The sequence below is a fragment of the Pecten maximus genome, chromosome 12 (genome assembly GCF_902652985.1).
Source record: "Pecten maximus chromosome 12, xPecMax1.1, whole genome shotgun sequence".
Lineage (NCBI taxonomy): Eukaryota > Metazoa > Mollusca > Bivalvia > Pectinida > Pectinidae > Pecten > Pecten maximus.
Window position 1 is genome coordinate 33,240,863 of NC_047026.1, and position 22,660 is coordinate 33,263,522.

General features: G+C 34.8%; 1 protein-coding gene across 1 annotated transcript in view; it reads left to right on the top strand.

Moving 5' to 3' along the window:
- Positions 1 to 19,787, top strand: part of LOC117339881 (4-hydroxyphenylpyruvate dioxygenase-like protein) — a 30,007-nt gene extending 10,220 nt beyond the window's left edge. The window contains exons 2-5 of the mRNA XM_033901593.1: positions 16,259 to 16,425; positions 17,881 to 18,032; positions 18,297 to 18,487; positions 19,332 to 19,787. Coding sequence (XP_033757484.1) covers positions 16,259 to 16,425; positions 17,881 to 18,032; positions 18,297 to 18,487; positions 19,332 to 19,506 — 685 coding nt within the window. The 3' untranslated portion in view covers positions 19,507 to 19,787. The remainder of the gene's footprint in view (positions 1 to 16,258; positions 16,426 to 17,880; positions 18,033 to 18,296; positions 18,488 to 19,331) is intronic.
- The last annotated feature ends 2,873 nt before the right edge of the window (positions 19,788 to 22,660 follow it).

Here is a 22,660-nt window from a genome sequence, read left to right on the forward strand (position 1 = left end):
CATGTTGAAAAAGTGAAATTTGGAATATTTTTTTAGAGCCATATGCATTCAACCACCATATATTTTAAATCATTTCTCAATATTAAAGAATTTGCATTTCTTCTCCTTAATGTCTGATAATTCAGCTAATTTCTGTTTATATATATATAGCCGTAGATTTGAATTTACTTCCTTTTACATAAATATGCTCATTTCAATATCAATAGGATTTGTATCCCCCCTCCTCTATACCAGTTAAGCTTATTTTTTTAGCCATACGATTTGTATCCCCCCTACTTTATGTCATTTAAGCTAATTTCTATAGCCGTAGGATATGTATCCCCCCTACTTTATGTCATTTAAGATAATTTCTATAGCCGTAGGATTTGTATCCCCCTCCTCTATACTAGTTTAACTCATTTCTATAGCCGTAGGATTTGTATCCCCCCTTGTCAATACTAAATCAACTCATTTCTATAGCCGTAGGATTTGTATCCCCCCTTGTCAATACTAAATCAACTCATTTCTATAGCCGTAGGATTTGTATCCCCCTCCTCTATACCAGTTTAACTCATTTCTATAGCCATAGGATTTGTATCCCCCTCCTCTATACTAGTTTAACTCATTTCTATAGCCGTAGGATTTGTATCCCCCCTCGTCAATACTAAATAAACTCATTTCTATAGCCGTAGGATTTGTATCCCCCCTCCTCTATATTAGTTTAACTCATATTCTATAAACGTAGGATTTGTATCTCCCCTCCTCTATACTAGTTTAACTCATATTCTATAACCGTAGGATTTGTATCCCCCCTCCTCTATACTAGTTTGTTTTATTTCTATAGCCGTAGGATTTGTATCCCCCTCCTCTATACCAGTTTAACTCATTTCTATAGCCGCAGGATTTGTATCCCCCCTCCTCTATACTAGTTAAACTCATTTCTATAGCCGTAGGATTTGTATCCCCCCTCATCTATACTAGTTTGTCTCATTTCTATAGCCGTAGGATTTGTATCCCCCTCCTCTATACTAGTTAAACTCATTTCTATAGCCGTAGGATTTGTATCCCCCCTCCTCTTTACTAGTTAAACTCATTTCTATATAGCCATAGGATTTGTATCCCCCCTCCTCTATACTAGTTTAACTCATTTCTATAGCCATAGGATTTGTATCCCCCCTCACCAATACTAAATAAACTATAGCCATAGGATTTGTATCCCTCCTCACCAATACTAAATAAACTATAGCCATAGGATTTGTATCCCTCCTCACCAATACTAAATAAACTATAGCCATAGGATTTGTATCCCTCCTCACCAATACTAAATAAACTATAGCCATAGGATTTGTATCCCTCCTCACCAATACTAAATAAACTATAGCCATAGGATTTGTATCCCCCCTCACCAATACTAAATAAACTATAGCCATAGGATTTGTATCCCCCCTCACCAATACTAAATAAACTATAGCCATAGGATTTGTATCCCCCCTCACCAATACTAAATAAACTATAGCCATAGGATTTGTATCCCCCCTCACCAATACTAAATAAACTATAGCCATAGGATTTGTATCCCCCCTCACCAATACTAAATAAACTATAGCCATAGGATTTGTATCCCCCCTCACCAATACTAAATAAACTATAGCCATAGGATTTGTATCCCTCCTCACCAATACTAAATAAACTATAGCCATAGGATTTGTATCCCCCCTCACCAATACTAAATAAAACTATAGCCATAGGATTTGTATCCCCCCTCACCAATACTAAATAAACTATAGCCATAGGATTTGTATCCCCCCTCACCAATACTAAATAAACTATAGCCATAGGATTTGTATACCCCCTTGTCAATACTAAATCAACCCATTTCTATAGCCGTAGGATTTGTATCCCCCCTCGTCAATACTAAATCAACTCAATTCAGTTGCCATAGGATTTGTATCCCCCCTGTCAATACTAGTTTAACTCATTTCTATAGCCATAGGATTTGTATCCCCCCTTGTCAATACTAAATCAACTCATTTCTATAGCCGTAGAATTTGTATCCCCCTCCTCTATACCAGTTTAACTCATTTCTATAGCCATAGGATTTGTATCCCCCTCGTCAATACTAGTTTAACTCATTTCTATAGCCATAGGATTTGTATCCCCCTCGTCAATACTAGTTTAACTCATTTCTATAGCCATAGGATTTGTATCCCCCCTTGTCAATACTAAATCAACCCATTTCTATAGCCGTAGGATTTGTATCCCCCCTCGTCAATACTAAATCAACTCAATTCAGTTGCCATAGGATTTGTATCCCCCTCCTCTATACTAGTTTAACTCATTTCTATAGCCGTAGGATTTGTACCCCCCCTCCTCTATACTAGTTTAACTCATTTCTATAGCCGTAGGATTTGTATCCCCCTCCTCTATACTAGTTTAACTCATTTCTATAGCCGTAGGATTTGTATCCCACCTCCTCTATACAAGTTTAACTCATTTCTATAGCCGTAGGATTTGTATCCCCCCTCCTCTATACTAGTTTGTCTAATTTCTATAGCCATAGGATTTGTATCCCCCTCCTCTATACTAGTTTAACTCATTTCTATAGCCGTAGGATTTGTATCCCCCCTCCTCTATACTAGTTTGTCTAATTTCTATAGGCATAGGATTTGTATCCCCCTCCTCTATACCAGTTTAACTCATTTCTATAGCCATAGGATTTGTATCCCCCTCCTCTATACTAGTTTAACTCATTTCTATAGCCGTAGGATTTGTATCCCCCCTCGTCAATACTAAATAAACTCATTTCTATAGCCGTAGGATTTGTATCCCCCCTCCTCTATATTAGTTTAACTCATATTCTATAAACGTAGGATTTGTATCTCCCCTCCTCTATACTAGTTTAACTCATATTCTATAACTGTAGGATTTGTATCCCCCTCCTCTATACCAGTTTAACTCATTTCTATAGCCGCAGGATTTGTATCCCCCCTCCTCTATACTAGTTAAACTCATTTCTATAGCCGTAGGATTTGTATCCCCCCTCATCTATACTAGTTTGTCTCATTTCTATAGCCGTAGGATTTGTATCCCCCTCCTCTATACTAGTTAAACTCATTTCTATAGCCGTAGGATTTGTATCCCCCCTCCTCTTTACTAGTTAAACTCATTTCTATATAGCCATAGGATTTGTATCCCCCCTCATCTATACTAGTTTAACTCATTTCTATAGCCATAGGATTTGTATCCCCCCTCACCAATACTAAATAAACTATAGCCATAGGATTTGTATCCCTCCTCACCAATACTAAATAAACTATAGCCATAGGATTTGTATCCCCCCTCACCAATACTAAATAAACTATAGCCATAGGATTTGTATCCCCCCTCACCAATACTAAATAAACTATAGCCATAGGATTTGTATCCCTCCTCACCAATACTAAATAAACTATAGCCATAGGATTTGTATCCCCCCTCACCAATACTAAATAAACTATAGCCATAGGATTTGTATCCCTCCTCACCAATACTAAATAAACTATAGCCATAGGATTTGTATCCCTCCTCACCAATACTAAATAAACTATAGCCATAGGATTTGTATCCCCCCTCACCAATACTAAATAAACTATAGCCATAGGATTTGTATCCCCCCTCACCAATACTAAATAAACTATAGCCATAGGATTTGTATCCCCCCTCACCAATACTGAATAAACTATAGCCATAGAATTTGTATCCCCCCTCACCAATACTAAATAAACTATAGCCATAGGATTTGTATCCCCCCTCACCAATACTAAATAAACTAAAGCCATAGGATTTGTATCCCCCCTCACCAATACTAAATAAACTATAGCCATAGGATTTGTATCCCCCCTCACCAATACTAAATAAACTATAGCCATAGGATTTGTATCCCCCCTCACCAATACTAAATAAACTATAGCCATAGGATTTGTTTCCCCCCTCACCAATACTAAATAAACTATAGCCATAGGATTTGTATCCCCCCTCACCAATACTAAATAAACTATAGCCATAGGATTTGTATCCCCCCTCACCAATACTAAATAAACTATAGCCATAGGATTTGTATCCCCCCTCACCAATACTAAATAAACTATAGCCATAGGATTTGTATCCCCCCTCACCAATACTAAATAAACTATAGCCATAGGATTTGTATCCCTCCTCACCAATACTAAATAAACTATAGCCATAGGATTTGTATCCCCCCTCACCAATACTAAATAAACTATAGCCATAGGATTTGTATCCCCCCTCACCAATACTAAATAAACTATAGCCATAGGATTTGTATCCCCCCTCACCAATACTAAATAAACTATAGCCATAGGATTTGTATCCCCCCTCACCAATACTAAATAAACTATAGCCATAGGATTTGTATCCCCCCTCACCAATACTAAATAAACTATAGCCATAGGATTTGTATCCCCCCTCACCAATACTAAATAAACTATAGCCATAGGATTTGTATCCCCCCTCACCAATACTAAATAAACTATAGCCATAGGATTTGTATCCCCCCTCACCAATACTAAATAAACTATAGCCATAGGATTTGTATCCCCCCTCACCAATACTAAATAAACTATAGCCATAGGATTTGTATCCCCCCTCACCAATACTAAATAAACTATAGCCATAGGATTTGTATCCCCCCTCACCAATACTAAATAAACTATAGCCATAGGATTTGTATCCCCCCTCACCAATACTAAATAAACTATAGCCATAGGATTTGTATCCCCCTTCACCAATACTAAATAAACTATAGCCATAGGATTTGTATCCCCCCTCACCAATACTAAATAAACTATAGCCATAGGATTTGTATCCCCCCTCACCAATACTAAATAAACTATAGCCATAGGATTTGTATCCCCCCTCACCAATACTAAATAAACTATAGCCATGGGATTTGTATCCCCCCTCACCAATACTAAATAAACTATAGCCATGGGATTTGTATCCCCCCTCACCAATACTAAATAAACTATAGCCATGGGATTTGTATCCCCCCTCACCAATACTAAATAAACTATAGCCATGGGATTTGTATCCCCCCTCACCAATACTAAATAAACTATAGCCATGGGATTTGTATCCCCCCTCACCAATACTAAATAAACTATAGCCATAGGATTTGTATCCCCCCTCACCAATACTAAATAAACTATAGCCATAGGATTTGTATCCCCCCTCACCAATACTAAATAAACTATAGCCATAGGATTTGTATCCCCCCTCACCAATACTAAATAAACTATAGCCATAGGATTTGTATCCCCCCTCACCAATACTAAATAAACTATAGCCATAGGATTTGTATCCCCCTCACCAATACTAAATAAACTATAGCCATAGGATTTGTATCCCCCCTCACCAATACTAAATAAACTATAGCCATAGGATTTGTATCCCCCCTCACCAATACTAAATAAACTATAGCCATAGGATTTGTATCCCCCCTCACCAATACTAAATAAACTATAGCCATAGGATTTGTATCCCCCCTCACCAATACTAAATAAACTATAGCCATAGGATTTGTATCCCCCCTCACCAATACTAAATAAACTATAGCCATAGGATTTGTATCCCCCCTCACCAATACTAAATAAACTATAGCCATAGGATTTGTATCCCCCCTCACCAATACTAAATAAACTATAGCCATAGGATTTGTATCCCCCCTCACCAATACTAAATAAACTATAGCCATAGGATTTGTATCCCCCCTCACCAATACTAAATAAACTATAGCCATAGGATTTGTATCCCCCCTCACCAATACTAAATAAACTATAGCCATAGGATTTGTATCCCCCTCACCAATACTAAATAAACTATAGCCATAGGATTTGTATCCCCCCTCACCAATACTAAATAAACTATAGCCATAGGATTTGTATCCCCCCTCACCAATACTAAATAAACTATAGCCATAGGATTTGTATCCCCCCTCACCAATACTAAATAAACTATAGCCATAGGATTTGTATCCCCCCCTCACCAATACTAAATAAACTATAGCCATAGGATTTGTATCCCCCCTCACCAATACTAAATAAACTATAGCCATAGGATTTGTATCCCCCCTCACCAATACTAAATAAACTATAGCCATAGGATTTGTATCCCCTCTCCATTAGACTTGTTCAGCCCATTTCCAATGGAAACTACGATTGTTTCACCCATATGTGGGGTTAGCTTGTTTCACGACCATATTATAATAATTAATTTTTCTTTGTTTTCATGGTAAATACTCAAATGTGAGTGGTCGGAAAACTGTTTTTATTCTTTTATGAAAGAAATTCCGAGAATGGCGCGAAAAATGTGACTTCACAATGCGACAATTGACGTTGCGTATTGATTTGAGAAAAAGAATCTCATTTAAAACCAGTAAAATTGTACATAAAACATGTTTTAAATTAGAAAATCATTTTCAAAAATTGATTATAAGTGATGATGTCAATTATTTTTTAGTTTCATAGGGGTTTCATACCCCGATGAAACTAAAAAATAATGACATCAATGCTTAAAAACATTTCTGATTTTGGAAAGTTTCTGCAGCCATTTTCTTCAAAACTATTCATATTTCTGTATTTGCCTTATAAATACAAGACTTTTTGTGCCAGTGCCCCTTATGGAGCGATCACTGTTGTGCGAAGATAAATTAATCATCTGGTTACCACATTGATAGTGGCTTTGCCTTTCAAGTATTTTATCTGGTAGAATGTTTTTGTTTACTTATATCATTGCTTTCTTTGATAGAATCCTTTTACTGTCATTTATATCATTATACTTTGCCAAACAAAGTCAAACACTTGGAGGTACAGTTATAAATATTTATTATAAATTAAGGCATGTAACGATAACAATCAACAATAAGATGGAAAACAAGTGAAATTGGCACAGTTTGTGTTAACAATAATTACAAATCATGTGCTTTATCTCATACAAATAAAAATTATAATCGAAAAGAAAGATATGTCATGTCTGATTCAAATCGGTTAATTTTGAAAGTGTGTTTTAACTGAAAATCATCTAAAATAAGTACTTTTTGCATCAAATTTCACGGAAGTACGTTATAGATGATTCAAATTACACATCATCACTATGGTAATAATAACTTTGTAAGTCTTGTAACTATCATACCAATTGGAACTATCAATATAAGTATTTTGTATTGGAACATACAAAACTGAAATGCATAACTAATCATAATAACACTACTTTTCAATTTACTGATGTTTCTCTATCTGCTGTCAAAAAACAATGCTCATTGCCAACACCAAATCTTCAGATTTTTAGCTGTGATAATCATATTGAGTTTTCATTACAATTGAAAATAAATGTAATTGTTTGAACTTTCATATAAACAAGAAATCTAAATCATTTATTGAGCCTTTTTTACAAGCAGATTAGATAAACATACTTAAAAAATGGTTAATGTTGTTGATACATTATGTTGAATGACAATACCAACTATTCTGCACAGTCCAATTCTGTAAACTTTTTCTAATTCAGTTTCAAAATAACTGGAAAATCAAGTCTCTGAACTAAAACACATGCCATCATCTAGAACAAATCAACAAGATTTGTTAAGTTGACAGAAAACGCAAGTTGGAATACTCTGTGTACTGGTGAGGCCAAGGCACTTTTTATGGACCCATTTGCAGCATCTTGCACACTGGTGTCTTTTGTGAGGCTTCAACATACTGCAAAATGGTAGGTCACAGACTGTCTTGTTGTGTGGCGATGACTCGGCCAGGAGTCGCTTCAGGACATGTTTCCTGTAGTGTTGTGTGTGACACTGCCTCATCACTGCAGGTGAAGAATCTTGAAGGATCGCTTCAGCATTCTAATAAAATAAAGATTGGACTCTACTTAACAACAACATTTATGCAGTAACATATTCCTTTACAAACACCAATTACATGTACAGTAATTAAAGTACAGTTCAAAAAAGTAAATTGAAAACACTAGACTGTAAATTATTGCATAAAATCGGTTGATTTATGTCGTAATTCTTAAGATTGATATTTGAATAGAAAAGAAAAGAAAAAGAAAATGCAAACTAAAATTTATAGGGTATGCCAATTGCTAATATCCCTTGATAGGTTTTCTGGTTATGGTGAGAAATAAGACATTATCCTACATGTGTATATATATTTAGTACATGTATAGAAGCACTTCATAATCAATGTATACACACACACACATATATATATATAGCCAGGCATGACAATTGAAATACTGTTAATATGCTGCTTTGTTAGAAACCAAATACCCCGCAAGAATGACCATCTGCCTGTCTGTTCGACTGGTTACTACCAGCATTCCACTGATTGGCACACTTTCTTGCAGCCATGAAGTTCCTTTAATAGATTATTTCAGTGATTAAGAAAGGATCCAACATGGGTTTACCTTATATATATTCATATGTTATGATATGTGAAATTAACTGAAAAGCTTCCTACATACACGATGTATAATTATATGTGACAAGGAACTCAGGAATTAAACTATAGCAGTAAACTTAATAATTGTGCCATTACAATGGAAATTGCTGGAACCTTGTATGACCAATGGGAACTTAATATCTAAGATCAGCTTGTGAATTATGTAAGAAGAATTCTGGATCTATTTTCATTTCAATGAATACCATTGGAAAGTGATTATTAGAAAAAAAAAAAGATCTATGATGTATTTTAAAGATAATACTTTCATAATATATGATTACACAACTTACATCCAATGTCTGCAGAATCTTTCTGCCCTTTTCTGGTATGGGAGAGAGTCATGTATGTTAACAGTGTTGGTTTTCATAGATGCTGCCAGCAGGAACCAATGCTGCTGATGGCAAACTGGCACAAGCACATGCTCGAATTTCTCAAGAGGAATCTGAAAGAAACAAAACAAATTGTTTTTGTGCTTGTGATGGAAACTGCCCCCAGTTAAAATCCTTTCATTTTGGGTTTAAAAAAAAATTAAGATGCTATGAATCTTATTCAGGTATGAGGTCTTCAAATTACAGGTACATAGCATTTCTTGATACATGTATATCAAAATCACAGACAGATTGTATGACTATAATGTTACCAAACTATGAGTTTTCACCCTCAATGTGATATTTATTCTATCAGTTTATCTTGTAGAAAACACTAAAGAACCTTTTTTGTCTTTATGCAATATTTATCAGAAGTATCTTAAATGGGAAAATTTCAGATGACTATATAATGTTCAGCGTTACTAGTGTAATACCCTGTTTGGTATTATCATATATGGGACATGCGTGTATACAGTAGTTGTTATGAGAGCATTTAAGAGTTTTTTTTATAATTACCTGGGGATAGAGCCATGCATCATATTGACCACTCTCCCACTTGTCTGTTATGAAACAGGGCAATACATAACATCCTTGTTCATGTGAAGCATTGTGTTCTGACCGTAGTACACTTAGGTATGCATGGATCACCTAAAAGTAAAAACAACAATGAACATGAAGTGTCATAGTAGAAAAAAACTGTATGCAATATGATATTTAAACAGTTGGTTTTAAGTCATGTTTCTATACTTAATAGATTTTATGAAACTCAGATTGCTTCATGTTGTGAGATCTCTTGAAAATATTAACAAAAGCTCATACTTGCACAAAATGTTTCCAATGTTGCATGTCTTGCTAGTAGTTTTGTTTCAAACATTGAAATGTTACGCTGATTTTATTACAGTTAGATTGGTTAAAATAATTTTGTGGTACTGACTTTTCAAAATTAGTTTTTGTTTCAATATTCAAATATCTTTAAGTTAATAGATAGATTTCTAACCTGGTCATTCAGCCAATGTTTGTGATAGAGAGTGGTGAGGTCCTGCCGATGGATGGTGACGTCACCTACACACATCTGGAGAGATGATTTTGGTAGCTTGTTGGGAGAGTTTGCAGAGGAAACCTTAGACAAAGGCACTTTATCCAAGGTGGGGAGTAGTTCCTTTGGGTTGATCCTATCGTGGTAGGCTATGGTCAGCAGTGCTGAAGACAGCACAAAGGGGTCCAATTCACATATCAGCTCTAAATTTCTGCTAGCTGACATCATGTACCATGATAGTAATAATGACTCACAGTCCATCATGTCATCACTGAATCGATCATCAGCATCCTTAATCAAGGAGAATGTTGGAGACTCCAATACAGACTGCATATCCTCCGGCTTTCCTACTTGATATTGTTTACATTTGGTGAAGATTTCTTCTTTGATGTCATTATCAATACTGTGGACATAATCTTGAATGTTCATTGGTGATTCTTGTCTAGTTGTCTCCTGTTCTTCCACAATTTTCTCTCTTGTTGACACATTGATTCTTCTGGGCTTTGGGCAAGATGTTCTTCCATTCTTCATTTTCTGTCTTGACGGCAAAGTTGACATTTGTCCTCTTGATTTCAGCTTTCTGGTCAGTGGTTTTGGCAGTTGCTGAGTTTCTTCTGGAGCAGTTGCTTCTGGCTGTAGATAATCCTCTGTTGAATCATCTGCTTGTGGCTGTACATCTGTCTTGGTTTTAGACGAAATCCTGTATCTTTTCATATCCTTGATGTTGACTTTCTGTTTTCTGTTTTCCAAGCTGAATACACCTTTTCCAATAATGTTCTTAACAGTGAATGGGCCTGTCCCCCTGGAAAGGATCTTATCACCTTTTCTGTTTATTCTCCTCTTGTTCTTCAGAAGAACCAAATCTCCCGGTTTAAAAGTGGTGCTGTCGTTCTTATTGTCGTAATACATCTTCTGCTTGGCCTGGGCTTGAGATATTTCCTCTGTTGCCTGCTGCTGAATCTTCATGAGTTCCACAAAAGAAGCCACTCTGATGTCAATAACCTCTTGAAAGTCTTCTTCTGACATTGAGCAACCATCCTTGTTGGGATTAGGTGCAGTTGGTATGTCCAGTTGGATTGGAAGTGTTGCTTCTCTTCCATATGTCAAAAAGAATGGGGTAGCCTTTGTTGATGTCTGGCGACAGGTCCTCATAGCAAAGGCTATTTTCTGTAGATACAAATCCCAGTCATCTTGTTCAGCATTAACATACTTTGTTAGGGCACTGCATAATGTCTGATTGTTCCTCTCAGTGAGACCATTTGTCTGTGGGTGGTAGGGTGTGGTGACTCTGTGATCAATTTTTAGCTGTTTGCAGAGATTATCATTAACTTGGTTGCAGAACTCTCGTCCATTATCTGTTAAAATTACTTCTGGTGTCCCATGACGGCAGATTGTCTCAGTAATGAATAGCGAAATCTCTTCTGCAGTCTTTGTGCGAATGGCTTTTACCTCTGGCCACTTGGTCAGGTAATCAGTCATCACTATGATGTACTTATTCCCATTTCTTGTCTCTCGAAGAGGTCCCACCAAATCCATTCCCCACATTGAAAATGCTTTATTCTTCACAGGTATGGGATGAAGAGTTGAGGGGGTCTTTCCCAAGTGATTTTGGCGTTGGCAGTTGTCACATTCTCGAACATGTTGCTCTACATCTTTTCCTAGTGTCGGCCAGAAGTAGCGGGTTTTAACCTTTTCCCAAGTCCTATTAACTCCTTGGTGCCCAGCAAGTGGATCTTCGTGGCAAGCTTTAAGGATGACATTGACCTCATCTCTCTTAACAACTCTTACAGCTCCATGTCTTTTGTGCTGATAGAATAAGGTTCCATCTTGCAATAGATATGGTTTCACCTTTTTCCTAAAGTTAGCCTTTGTGTTTGATTCCTGTAAGAAAAAAAAAGATTAGTTCCTTATCTTTCTTAAACAACTTTAAGCTATTGTAATGTTTAATTAATGAGTTTAAGAACCCATACTGTATGTGTGTCAGTGTTAAATTGTGTAACAATGAAAAGATAGGGTCTAAAGAAATTAGGGATGATGATGATGATGATGATGATGATGATAATGATAATTGACAATGATGATGATGACTAATGATGTTGATGTGATGATGAAGATGACGATGGCGATGATGATGATGGTGATGATGACAATTGATGATGATGAAAATGCTGCTGTTGATGATAATGAAAAGTATGAGGTAGAAAAGGGGAAACAAGGCAAGAAGAGAATAATTGATATGAAATAAATGATGATGATGATGAGGATGATGATGATTGACAATAATGATTAATGATGACGATTGAAAACAATGATGATGATGGAAGATCATGATGATGATTATGACTAGTGATGATGATGTGATGATGATGATGATGATTGGCAATAATGACGATTGAAAACAATGATGATGATGAAGATCATGATGATGATGACTAGTGATGATGAATATGATGATGATGATGATGATGATGATGATGATGATGATGATGAAAAGTATGAGGTAGAAAAGGGGAAACAAGGCAAGAAGAGAATAATTGATATGAAATAAATGATGATGATGATGATTGACGATAATGATTAATGAGGACGATTGAAAACAATGATAATGATGATGAAGATCATGATGATGATTATGACTAGTGATGATGATGATGATGATGATTGGCAATAATGACGATTGAAAACAATGATGATGATGATGATGATGATGATGACTAGTGATGATGAATATGATGATGAAAATGATGATGATGATGATAATGACAAGTATGAGGTAGAAAAGGGGAAATAAGGCAAGAAGAGAATAGTTGATATGAAATAAATGATGATGATGATGATGATGATAATTGAAAACAATGATGATGTTGATGATGAAGATGATGATGATTATGATTAGTGATGATGATGTGATGATGATGATGATGATTGGCAATAATGACGATTGAAAACAATGATGATGATGTATGTATGTATGTATACACTTCTTTGTACTGTGATATATATATATATATATATATATATATATGTATCATATACAATTTCTGATTTGATAATTGTCTAATTATATTGAAACAATAATAGAAATCATTCCATTTGAAGAAGAAACTTTATATGTCCAAATGAGAATTAAGTAATATACATTGTGAAATGGTTGATTTTTTTAGTTAGATTAATTCGAGTCAGCAATAACAAATAAAGTGTGATAAATAAGAATATATTATCAATTTTTAAAAGATTTTGACATTTCTTTTTTACATTTAAATACAAATAATAACAAGACAATTTTCAACTCACAAAAAGTAAACACAAAATTTAAAGTAATGATTAAATTTGTTTAAATAACATGTCTTTATACTTACAAGTACATGCTGAGGCCATTTCCTCTTCTCAGTGGGACTTTGAAGAAAATCTACGATTTCGTTGATTACTTCTAAGTCCATGTTGGTTGTATCAGGTTCTTTTTAAGAATGACTTAATAATCTATTCTTTTACCCCATTCCAACATCTTAGGTATGTGAACAGGTGATAGCTAGGTGATAATGACTAAAACAACACTCTGCCATCCCAGACCGATTCCCCATCCAACTAACAGTTTTACCTTTCTCCAGGTGACATAGGCCAGACTTTTGTCTCTACTTCAATAAGTGTCAATAACTATACTGCTTCAGTGACCATACATCAACAAGTCAAATGAATTTTTGTTTTTCAACTGTTTTGAAAAAATTCATCAATTTTATTGAAAAGTATAAGATCAATCAAATATGAAATTGAACAATAAAACTTAATTTCCTAAGTTTCTAAGGCATATAAATGATAAAAATGTTATTTTCCAAATTTTTACATTGTTACCCTACGACAAATTTCAGGGGGGGGGGATACAATTCCTATGGGGGGGATACTAATCCTATGGCCATTTATTGTATCCGGATACTTATCCTATGGCCAAATATTGTACCCGGATACTAATCCTATGGCCTGTTTTAGTATCCGGGTACTTATCCTATGGGGGATACAAATCCCACATGACACCGGGTTTTGTACTCGCCCACATTTTTTTACATCTCACAATGATCTGTACATAATTAATTGTATATAGATTTATATATATATGTGAATAAATATATAGAGGATATTGAATGGTGTCCGTTTAATATTTATAACATATTTAACGAACATGACAGAATATCGATATTTTCACGACTGCAAAGTACAAGTGAAAAATATTGAAATATTCTAGCTGTCATATGAATAAAATATATGTTATAATACACGGGAAATCATTCAATATTATTTTCATTGCATTTTATATACTTGCAAACAAAATTTAAAACATCGAAATATTAATTTTGCCAAAAAGTGCGGAAATTCATGATGTCATCTCTTTTTGACGTTATTCCACGTCAACTTGACAGCGCCATTTTGAAAGGACTTATCAGCGCAATTTAAGGGTTAGCTGCTGTTATCTGAGAACGTTAGTCCAATAATGTATGACTTTGAAGGTTCATATCATGATTTTTTATGTTTATTATCGGATATTTACATTCTTGTTATTTGTTCGTGTAACAGAGTGCATGATTAATTAAATTTAAATCACTGCCTCCGCTAGGGATCAAACCCAGGATCTCTGGCTTACTAGTCTTACACTCAACTGATCGAGCTAAAGAGGAGATCTATCTAGCCGAGCGGTATATTGCGGCTAGTATTTACCAGGGTTACATACTCGCCCTCCAGGATTATGAACTCATCCTCAAATTTCCAGGGGTAATATCGATGATTGTGGAGCAACTTCAAGGCTGAGTATTTTCCCCGAGTCCCTACATGGGCGCCAATGTAACAGGGTGCATCATTAATGGATTGAACCCAGGACCTCTGGCTTACTATAGTCTTACACTCAACCGATCAAGCTAAAAAGAATATCTCTCTAGCCAAGCAGTATATTGCGGCTAGTATTTACCAGGGTTACATTCTCCCCCTCCAGGAAAGAAATTGTCCTGAAGTTTTCCAGGGGTAACATTGATGCTTTCGCAAGCAGCGATGAGTATCATTCCCGAGTCCCTACGTTGGCGCCAATGTAACAGAGCGCATGATTAATTAAATCTAAATCACTACCTCCGCTAGGGATCGAACCAGAGACCTCTGGCTTACTACATGTAGCTATAGTCTTACGCTCAACTGATCGAGCTAATGAGGAGATCTCTCTAGCCAAGCAGTATATTAATTGCAGCTAGTATTTACAAGGGTTACATTCCAGGTTCGACAAATAACAATGTAAAATATCTGATAATAAATGTAAAATATCTGATAATAAACGTAAAAAATCATGATATGAACCTTCAAAGTCTTATATTATAGGGCTACGGAGAACCTGCATGTGCATGAATAGCTAACATCGAGTTAGTATTTTGTCAAAAACAAGTCTGAATATTTCAGATATACAAAAAATAACCAATTTATCTATCTTCGCTTCGATTGGAAAAAATCAGCAAGTTTCAATGAGGTGAATAAAAAGGTTCGCTCTGATTTGTAAAAAAAAAGACAAACTTATATTTTCACTGCAAAATCTTATATTTTCACTGCTCATTGTTGTAGTGAAAAGTTCTATTGGTTTGATAAATTTCTATGTTTCACTGTCAAAAATTCAATAAAGACATATTACCATCTTACCTCAATGATATTAAATTTTAAAAAAATATAAAGAATAATGTTAAAATGGCAGATCCATGACTCCGTAAACAAGAGGATAAACTACATATATATCATATGTTAGTCCCATAATTTATTACTTCTGAGGTTCTTATCGTGGTTTTAATTCATTTTGTCAAACCTGGCAGTCGTTTAGGTTCAACACAAATATATAACAAAAAATAATAAATACACTTGTATCTGATAATGAATATCAGATATTAAAAATCACAATAGAAACCGTCATAATCATTAGATTAAATTGGGACAAGTATATATAGGATATTACCAAGAGGGTGTTCAATATGGACACAGTGATAATTATTTTTATACTATGGCAAGTAAATTGTATAGAATGCAATACTTTGAATTAAAAAGGTTTGCTGTTAATATAACTGTTTCATTGAACTGATGATCACTGAACCGCCTCTGTACCTGCCACTGTGATTACTAGATTATAATATTTCTGTTGTTTTGATTAGTAAAAATAAATTATTTCTTGCTGCAAGATATACAATTTAAATGTTGATGCTCTATTTTTAAAGTAATAACTTTTACTTCATAATTAAAGAATTGGAAAGAAATTTTGATAACCATATATACAACTGTCATTGTTATTTGAACTTGATAATTATGTGATGAACATATTATATTCCATGACATCACATAATACATAGCACATTATTTGTAATTTTCAGTGATGAAGATACTGATGATGGTTTTGTGATAAATACAACAGACATTGGTCTGCGACTGAAGGCTATGGAGTACTGGCACTGTGCTGAAACAGGAATCACTGCAGCACATCAATCTGACAGTGTCAACACTATCAAGTTTGTTATAGCAGAGGCTTTACCAGATCAAGGTACAGAATGTAGCTTCTGCTTGTTATTGTAGTTTACCATTAAAATACAATGTAGTTTACCATTAAAATACAATGTAGTTTACCAGTAAAATACAATGTAGTTTACCATTAAAATACAATGTAGTTTACCAGTAAAATACAATACTACATGTATATAACTATTTATTACATTTTTACCAGTGAAATATCAAAAATTATTCATTCTATAAAAGTGATATTTTTCACTAGTGACAAATATCATATTTTTCACTAGTGAAAAATATCACTTTTGCTGATTTGTCCAATCAAATCAATGATTAGAAAATACCAAAATAATTGACCAATCAGAAAGCCCGACATATACGTCAGCACCTGGACAGGGGAAACTACTTTATTGTTTACAAATTATCGCTGTAGTCCTAGTTAGCATACGGGGTAGGGTTTTCGTTGATAAAAAAATGTAATAAACAGAATATCTAACAGTGTCTTCAGTAATACCAAATATATTTCACTCGTGCGGCTAATATTTTGATATTTTTCACTCGTGCTGCGCACTCGTGAAAAATATCAAAATATTAGCCCCACTCATGAAATATATTTGGTATTACTGAAGACACTGTTAGATATCCTCTATATATTAAGTAAATTGCATGTTATTCATCAGCTAAGTTTCATACAAAGTTGTTAATATTATTAATAAACTCCCATTACACGAGGACTCTTACCATGTTCAAGCTGTGACTTGTCCTTGATAACTTTAGGCTTATAATTGTTTCTCATAAGCTGTTACACTTCATCTGGCATAGAATATATTAAATATGGTTTTATTGGGGTTCAAACATGTACAATGTACTGTGTACTTATATTACAAAATTAAAGCAGCATCATGATCGTATGTTACTTAATCCAAATGTATGTCTGTTACATGTACAAGGTAAAATAAGAAAACAACGAGAGAAATTCATTGTCATGTTTTTCGGAACAGTAGGATTAAGTTTATTTCATTTATTTTTTCTATAATAATATTTGGTTATGTATAGCATATACCTCCATTGAATTTATTAAATATATCTTACAAACTATCCTGCACCAAAATGTAATTAAAGGTCTAGTATCTGTATTATAAGGCAAACTTTATTTACTATAAGGTGTTTTTGGCCTTTGTCAATCATGCTGTCATTTTACAGTATATCGTTATGTAACTTCTTAGCATATTTTATTCACGATAATAAAAATATGTTTATCACTTAAGCTATATATTAATGACTCAACTTGAAGTCAAATTAATTCAAATGAATTAAGGTTTTTAAAAAAAATACATCAAGGTATATTTAAAGGGTCTTGAATTTGTTTTAATTTAATCAGATTGATAATCAATATGTTTTAATTAATATGCATGTACATTTGTAGCTTGCTTTTACAGCTATAATCATTTCATGACATAATCATTAAATGTCCTTCCCATTGTCTGTACAGGTCCTAACCAGGTGGCTACCTTCCTGACAGAACATGGTGGGCCAGGAATCCAGCATATTGGGCTCCATACGCCAGACATTGTGACTACAGTATCCACTCTGATGAGAAGGGGTGTAGATTTCGCTGAACCACCATACACTTATTACACAGAGGTGAATATACAAGTGTCCCCTTGGATTAACACTACTTGATAGACAACTCTTAAATGTTGGTATGAGAACATCATAAGAAAAGCATAAAGATGAAGGGTTCAATGAAAATCTTTGAAAGGAAAGGGGATGAATCTGAATGTAAAATTAAAAACAAAAACAAAAAAATGCACATTTAATGATCATTGGAATAATGATATTTGTGACAATTATAAGAAAAAAAATTAAATTGAAAAACTAAATCCTATCTCAACTTGTATGGGACAGATCGGAAAACTGGAAGACATTGAGCAGATCGGTCAGTGTGTCGCGATCCTGGAGACCAATGGTATACTGGTAGATATGGAGGTGGACAGAGAGCAAGATGTTAAGGAGAGTGGGAGATCAAATGTACAGGAGAGCACCAGAGGGGAACAGAGTGGGGAACAATCAGGGAAGGATGGACACAACAGTAAAAGGTCAGCAACTAAGGAAGTTTACACAAATGTTCTATATACAATGTAGAGTATACTGTATATATATATATATATATTTTTTTTTTTTTTCAAAAATAATGATGGTTTTGTCCTTTTATGATCTTTATTTTACACCACAAATAAACTTAGAGCTAGTAGGGGTATACCTACATGTATACCTAGGACTATGCACAAGGATTTAAACAGGACTCCATAGTCTTCATTGCTGATCAGGGATAATTTATTTACAAATTAATTTTAATCGGACTGATTGGATTCAACTCTCAGTCATTATTTTCTTGCAAACTTTAGAAAGTCATAAATACAGATGTATCCAGGTTTAAATATTTTTGAGTGGCCTTAATTTTGCATGTTTGTTCAAAAAAGTAGATAACTGCTGTGTGCTAAAAAATTGGTACATTATATTATTATTGACAGGTGCTTGGAGCTAACTTTTACAATGTCTTTATTTTTACTGATGAAGATAATAAAATGAGAATAAAATTATTGTCTTGATAAGTTTTAATCACTTGTAATAAGTACAGATCTATAACTCTTTAACATACAAAAAAAATATAATGATGTTGATGTAAGCATTATCTTAAAATCACACAGCTTAATTGTAAGCTCATTTTAACAACTAGGAACAAGTTGGAGAAAAAATTAGGATTAAAATATCACTCTTACAATTATATACATGTTTATCAATAGCTTTCATTAAAAATGTGATAACGAAAAAGAAGGATTTCTGTGTCAAATTGGCTCTGACCTTTCTTTTTTATTCATGTTGAAATACCTGTTCTTCTTTTAGAGATATCATACTGATATTATGCAAACTTTGTTGCAGGTACTTAATGCAGAAATTCACCAAGCCTCTCTTTGATAAAAACACCTTTTTCCTGGAAGTGATACATCGTTCCGGGGCCACAGGATTTGGCTCTGGTAATATCACAGCTCTATGGAGATCTGTCCAAGCATACATGTCTTCTCAGCAGAAGCCTTCTGTCACAATGTCCAGTTGACAGGAAGCTGTCCAGCTCTCTATGGAATTCTATCTAGGCATATCTTTTCCCAGTAATTACATAGCCACCTGATAGCTGAAATATGTTTGAGGAAATTTTCTATCACTACATCAGGTACCTACAGCAATTGCAGACTGGGGTATGATGAAGTTTTGTTTTCATGAATATTATATTTTGTTAGCCCACCATCATCAGATGGTGGGCTATTCAAATCGCCCTGCGTCCATGGTCCGTGGTCCGTCCCTCCGTTCGTCAGTAAACAATTCTTGTTATCGCTAATTCTCAGAAAGTAGTGAAGGGATCTTTCTCAAATTTGATATGTAGGTTCCCCTTGGTGCCTAGTTATGCATATTGCATTTTGAGACCAAACAGAAAACAACATGGCCGACAGGCAGGCATCTTGGATTTTGACAATTGAAGTTTGTTATCGCTAATTCTCAGAAAGCACTGAAGGGATCTTTCTCAAATTTCATATGTAGGTTCCTCTTGGTACCTAGCTATGCATATTGCATTTTGAGATCAAACAGAAAACAACATGGCCGACAGGCAGCCATCTTGGATTTTGATAATTGAAGTTTGTTATCGCTATTTCTCAGAAAGTACTGAAGGGATCTTTCTCAAATTTCATATATAGGTTCCCCCTGGTGCTTAGTTATGCATATTGCATTTTGATACCAATTGGAAAACAACATGGCCGACAGGTAGCCATCTTGGATTTTGACAATTGAAGTTTGTTATCGCTATTTCTCAGAAAGTAATAAAGGGATCTTTCTCAAATTTCATATATAGGTTCCCCTTGGTGCCTAGCTATGCATATTGCATTTTGAGACCAATCGGAAAACAACATGGCCGACAGGAAGCCATCTTGGAATTTGACAATTGAAGTTTGTTATCGCTATTTCTCAGAAAGTAATGAAGGGATCTTTCTCAAATTTCATATGTAGGTTTCCCTCTGTGCCTTGTTATGCATATTGGATTTTGAGACTAATCGGAAAACAACATGGCAGACAGGTAGCCATCTTGGATTTTGACAATTGAAGTTTGTTATCGCTATCTTACAGAAGGTACTGAAGGGATCTTTCTCAAATTTCATATGTAGGTTCCCTTTGGTCCCTGATGTTGCATTTTGGGACCAATCCGAAAACAACATGGCCGACAGACAGCCATTATGGCTAAATCTTAAATTTTATATATAGGTTCCCCTTGTTTGAAAAGTACTAGAGGGCTGTGTCTGAATTTACACAGATTAGTAAGACTTAGAGGAAGGAAAAAGTAGAGAAAAGATCAATCTGACATGGAACCTATGAAGATCATTCAATGGTGGGCGCCAAGATCCCTCTGGGATCTCGTTATGTTCAACCTCCACTGTAAACATCTCTCTGATACAGACAGGGTCCTTGTTTTCTGTCTGTGATATAGATCTGATTAATTTAAGAAATTATAACTCAAGATCATCACTGTGAATTGAAATCTTGTCTTCATGTTAAAAGAAAATCAGTATGTTGTGGGTACAGTGAGACTGAACAGTAAAGAAATGTGCGATGTGATTCAAACTTTGCATTTAAACCTGAATAATCTACTGGACATGATGTGACAGGTATGATATGATTATATTTAGCTCTGAAATCTGACTAAGGCAAGCTAAAATTGATTCAATACTTGGTTCTTGGGCTAATTTTTCTGAAAAGAGATGTCAGAGGGAGTTAATTTCATTTTATTGTTTTATTGGTGAAAAAAACAGATGAGGGCGTTTTTTCCCCAACCAATAATTATCCATTTAATTTTCATACAAATTGCTTCATAATAAGGAGAGTATGATTTGTTATGGGTCTTTCTTCACGTTAATTAAGATGTGCTCTAATTCTATGGTTAAGTATAATAAGTATTACTGGGAAAGGTTCAGTGGTGACGCTTTTTCCACAAATTATTCTGTCACATTCTTCTCCCGAAGAAGAGCGAAAGAATTTACAATTCTACCAGTAAAAACATGGGACGAGGGGCTTTTTTTCCTTCAAAGCAGATGAGGGAGGTCCCGAGAACCAAATAATGATTTTCTTTTTGCATAAACAGAATACCTGAACATGTACATGATGTAGTAATGCCATGGGTTTGATTTGGACATAAAATCATAAAATGTTAATTTGTATGAATGTATACACTTGGGATATACATATCTGAATGATAAAAGCTGATGTTACACATACCTTAATGATTTTGAGTGTATCACATTCTATTGTTGTAAATGTTTGATATACTGAATAAGATGCACATGTAGCTGATGTAAAGGATTCAGATTCGTATGTACAGACATAATATTATTTCAGTACATGTAGCTGGTAATTACCATCTGATACAGGAACACGTATACAAATGTTTGTGTTATTAAACTCAGATTAAAATTACATTGCTTATTTTACAATACACACAGATTTTCTTTAGTGCTTTGTTGAAGGATTAAACTGTTGTAAGTTTTCAGCCTTTGAATTATACATTATGGTTTTCCTGTTATTAAAAGCCTTCAGACTTTTTTATTGAAAAGCTTTCATACTTTCATCCTTGTATCTCTAAATGATATAACAATACCCTTGTTTTCTGTATAATTAGTTTACATTGACTTGTTACCCGAGTCTCCCTTGGAAAATCAAAGAAATTAGCAAGAATAATGTGTAAAGAGGTGTTTTGACCTACATTGTGACCTTTGATTCACATCAAAAGCAATTTTGTCAGGGCTCTATCCCCTTGTACTTCTTAACACTTCCACTTCATACTAGTGGTATAGTTTTACTGAAATGAAACGTGTGTCACATACAAAATGAAGGACAGAGTGACCTACATTATGACCTTTGACCTAGATAAAAAAGTTTGGGCTGTATTTCCTATACTTCTTAACACTGGTACTTCATATTTTGAGTGTTTAAGGTGTCCCGACACTTCATCACTAGCCCTCCAACTCTAAGTTGCTAGTTCGAAACCTACATGTACGTGGGGCAGTTGCCTGGTACCGACTCTAGGTCGTGGTTTTCCCCCGGTACTCCGGCTTTCCTCCACCTCCAAAACCAGGCATGTCCTTAACATAAATGACCCTGGCTGTTAATAGGACATTAAGCAAAATAAACCAAACCAATTCATATTTAGGGCATATGGTCATCTTAAT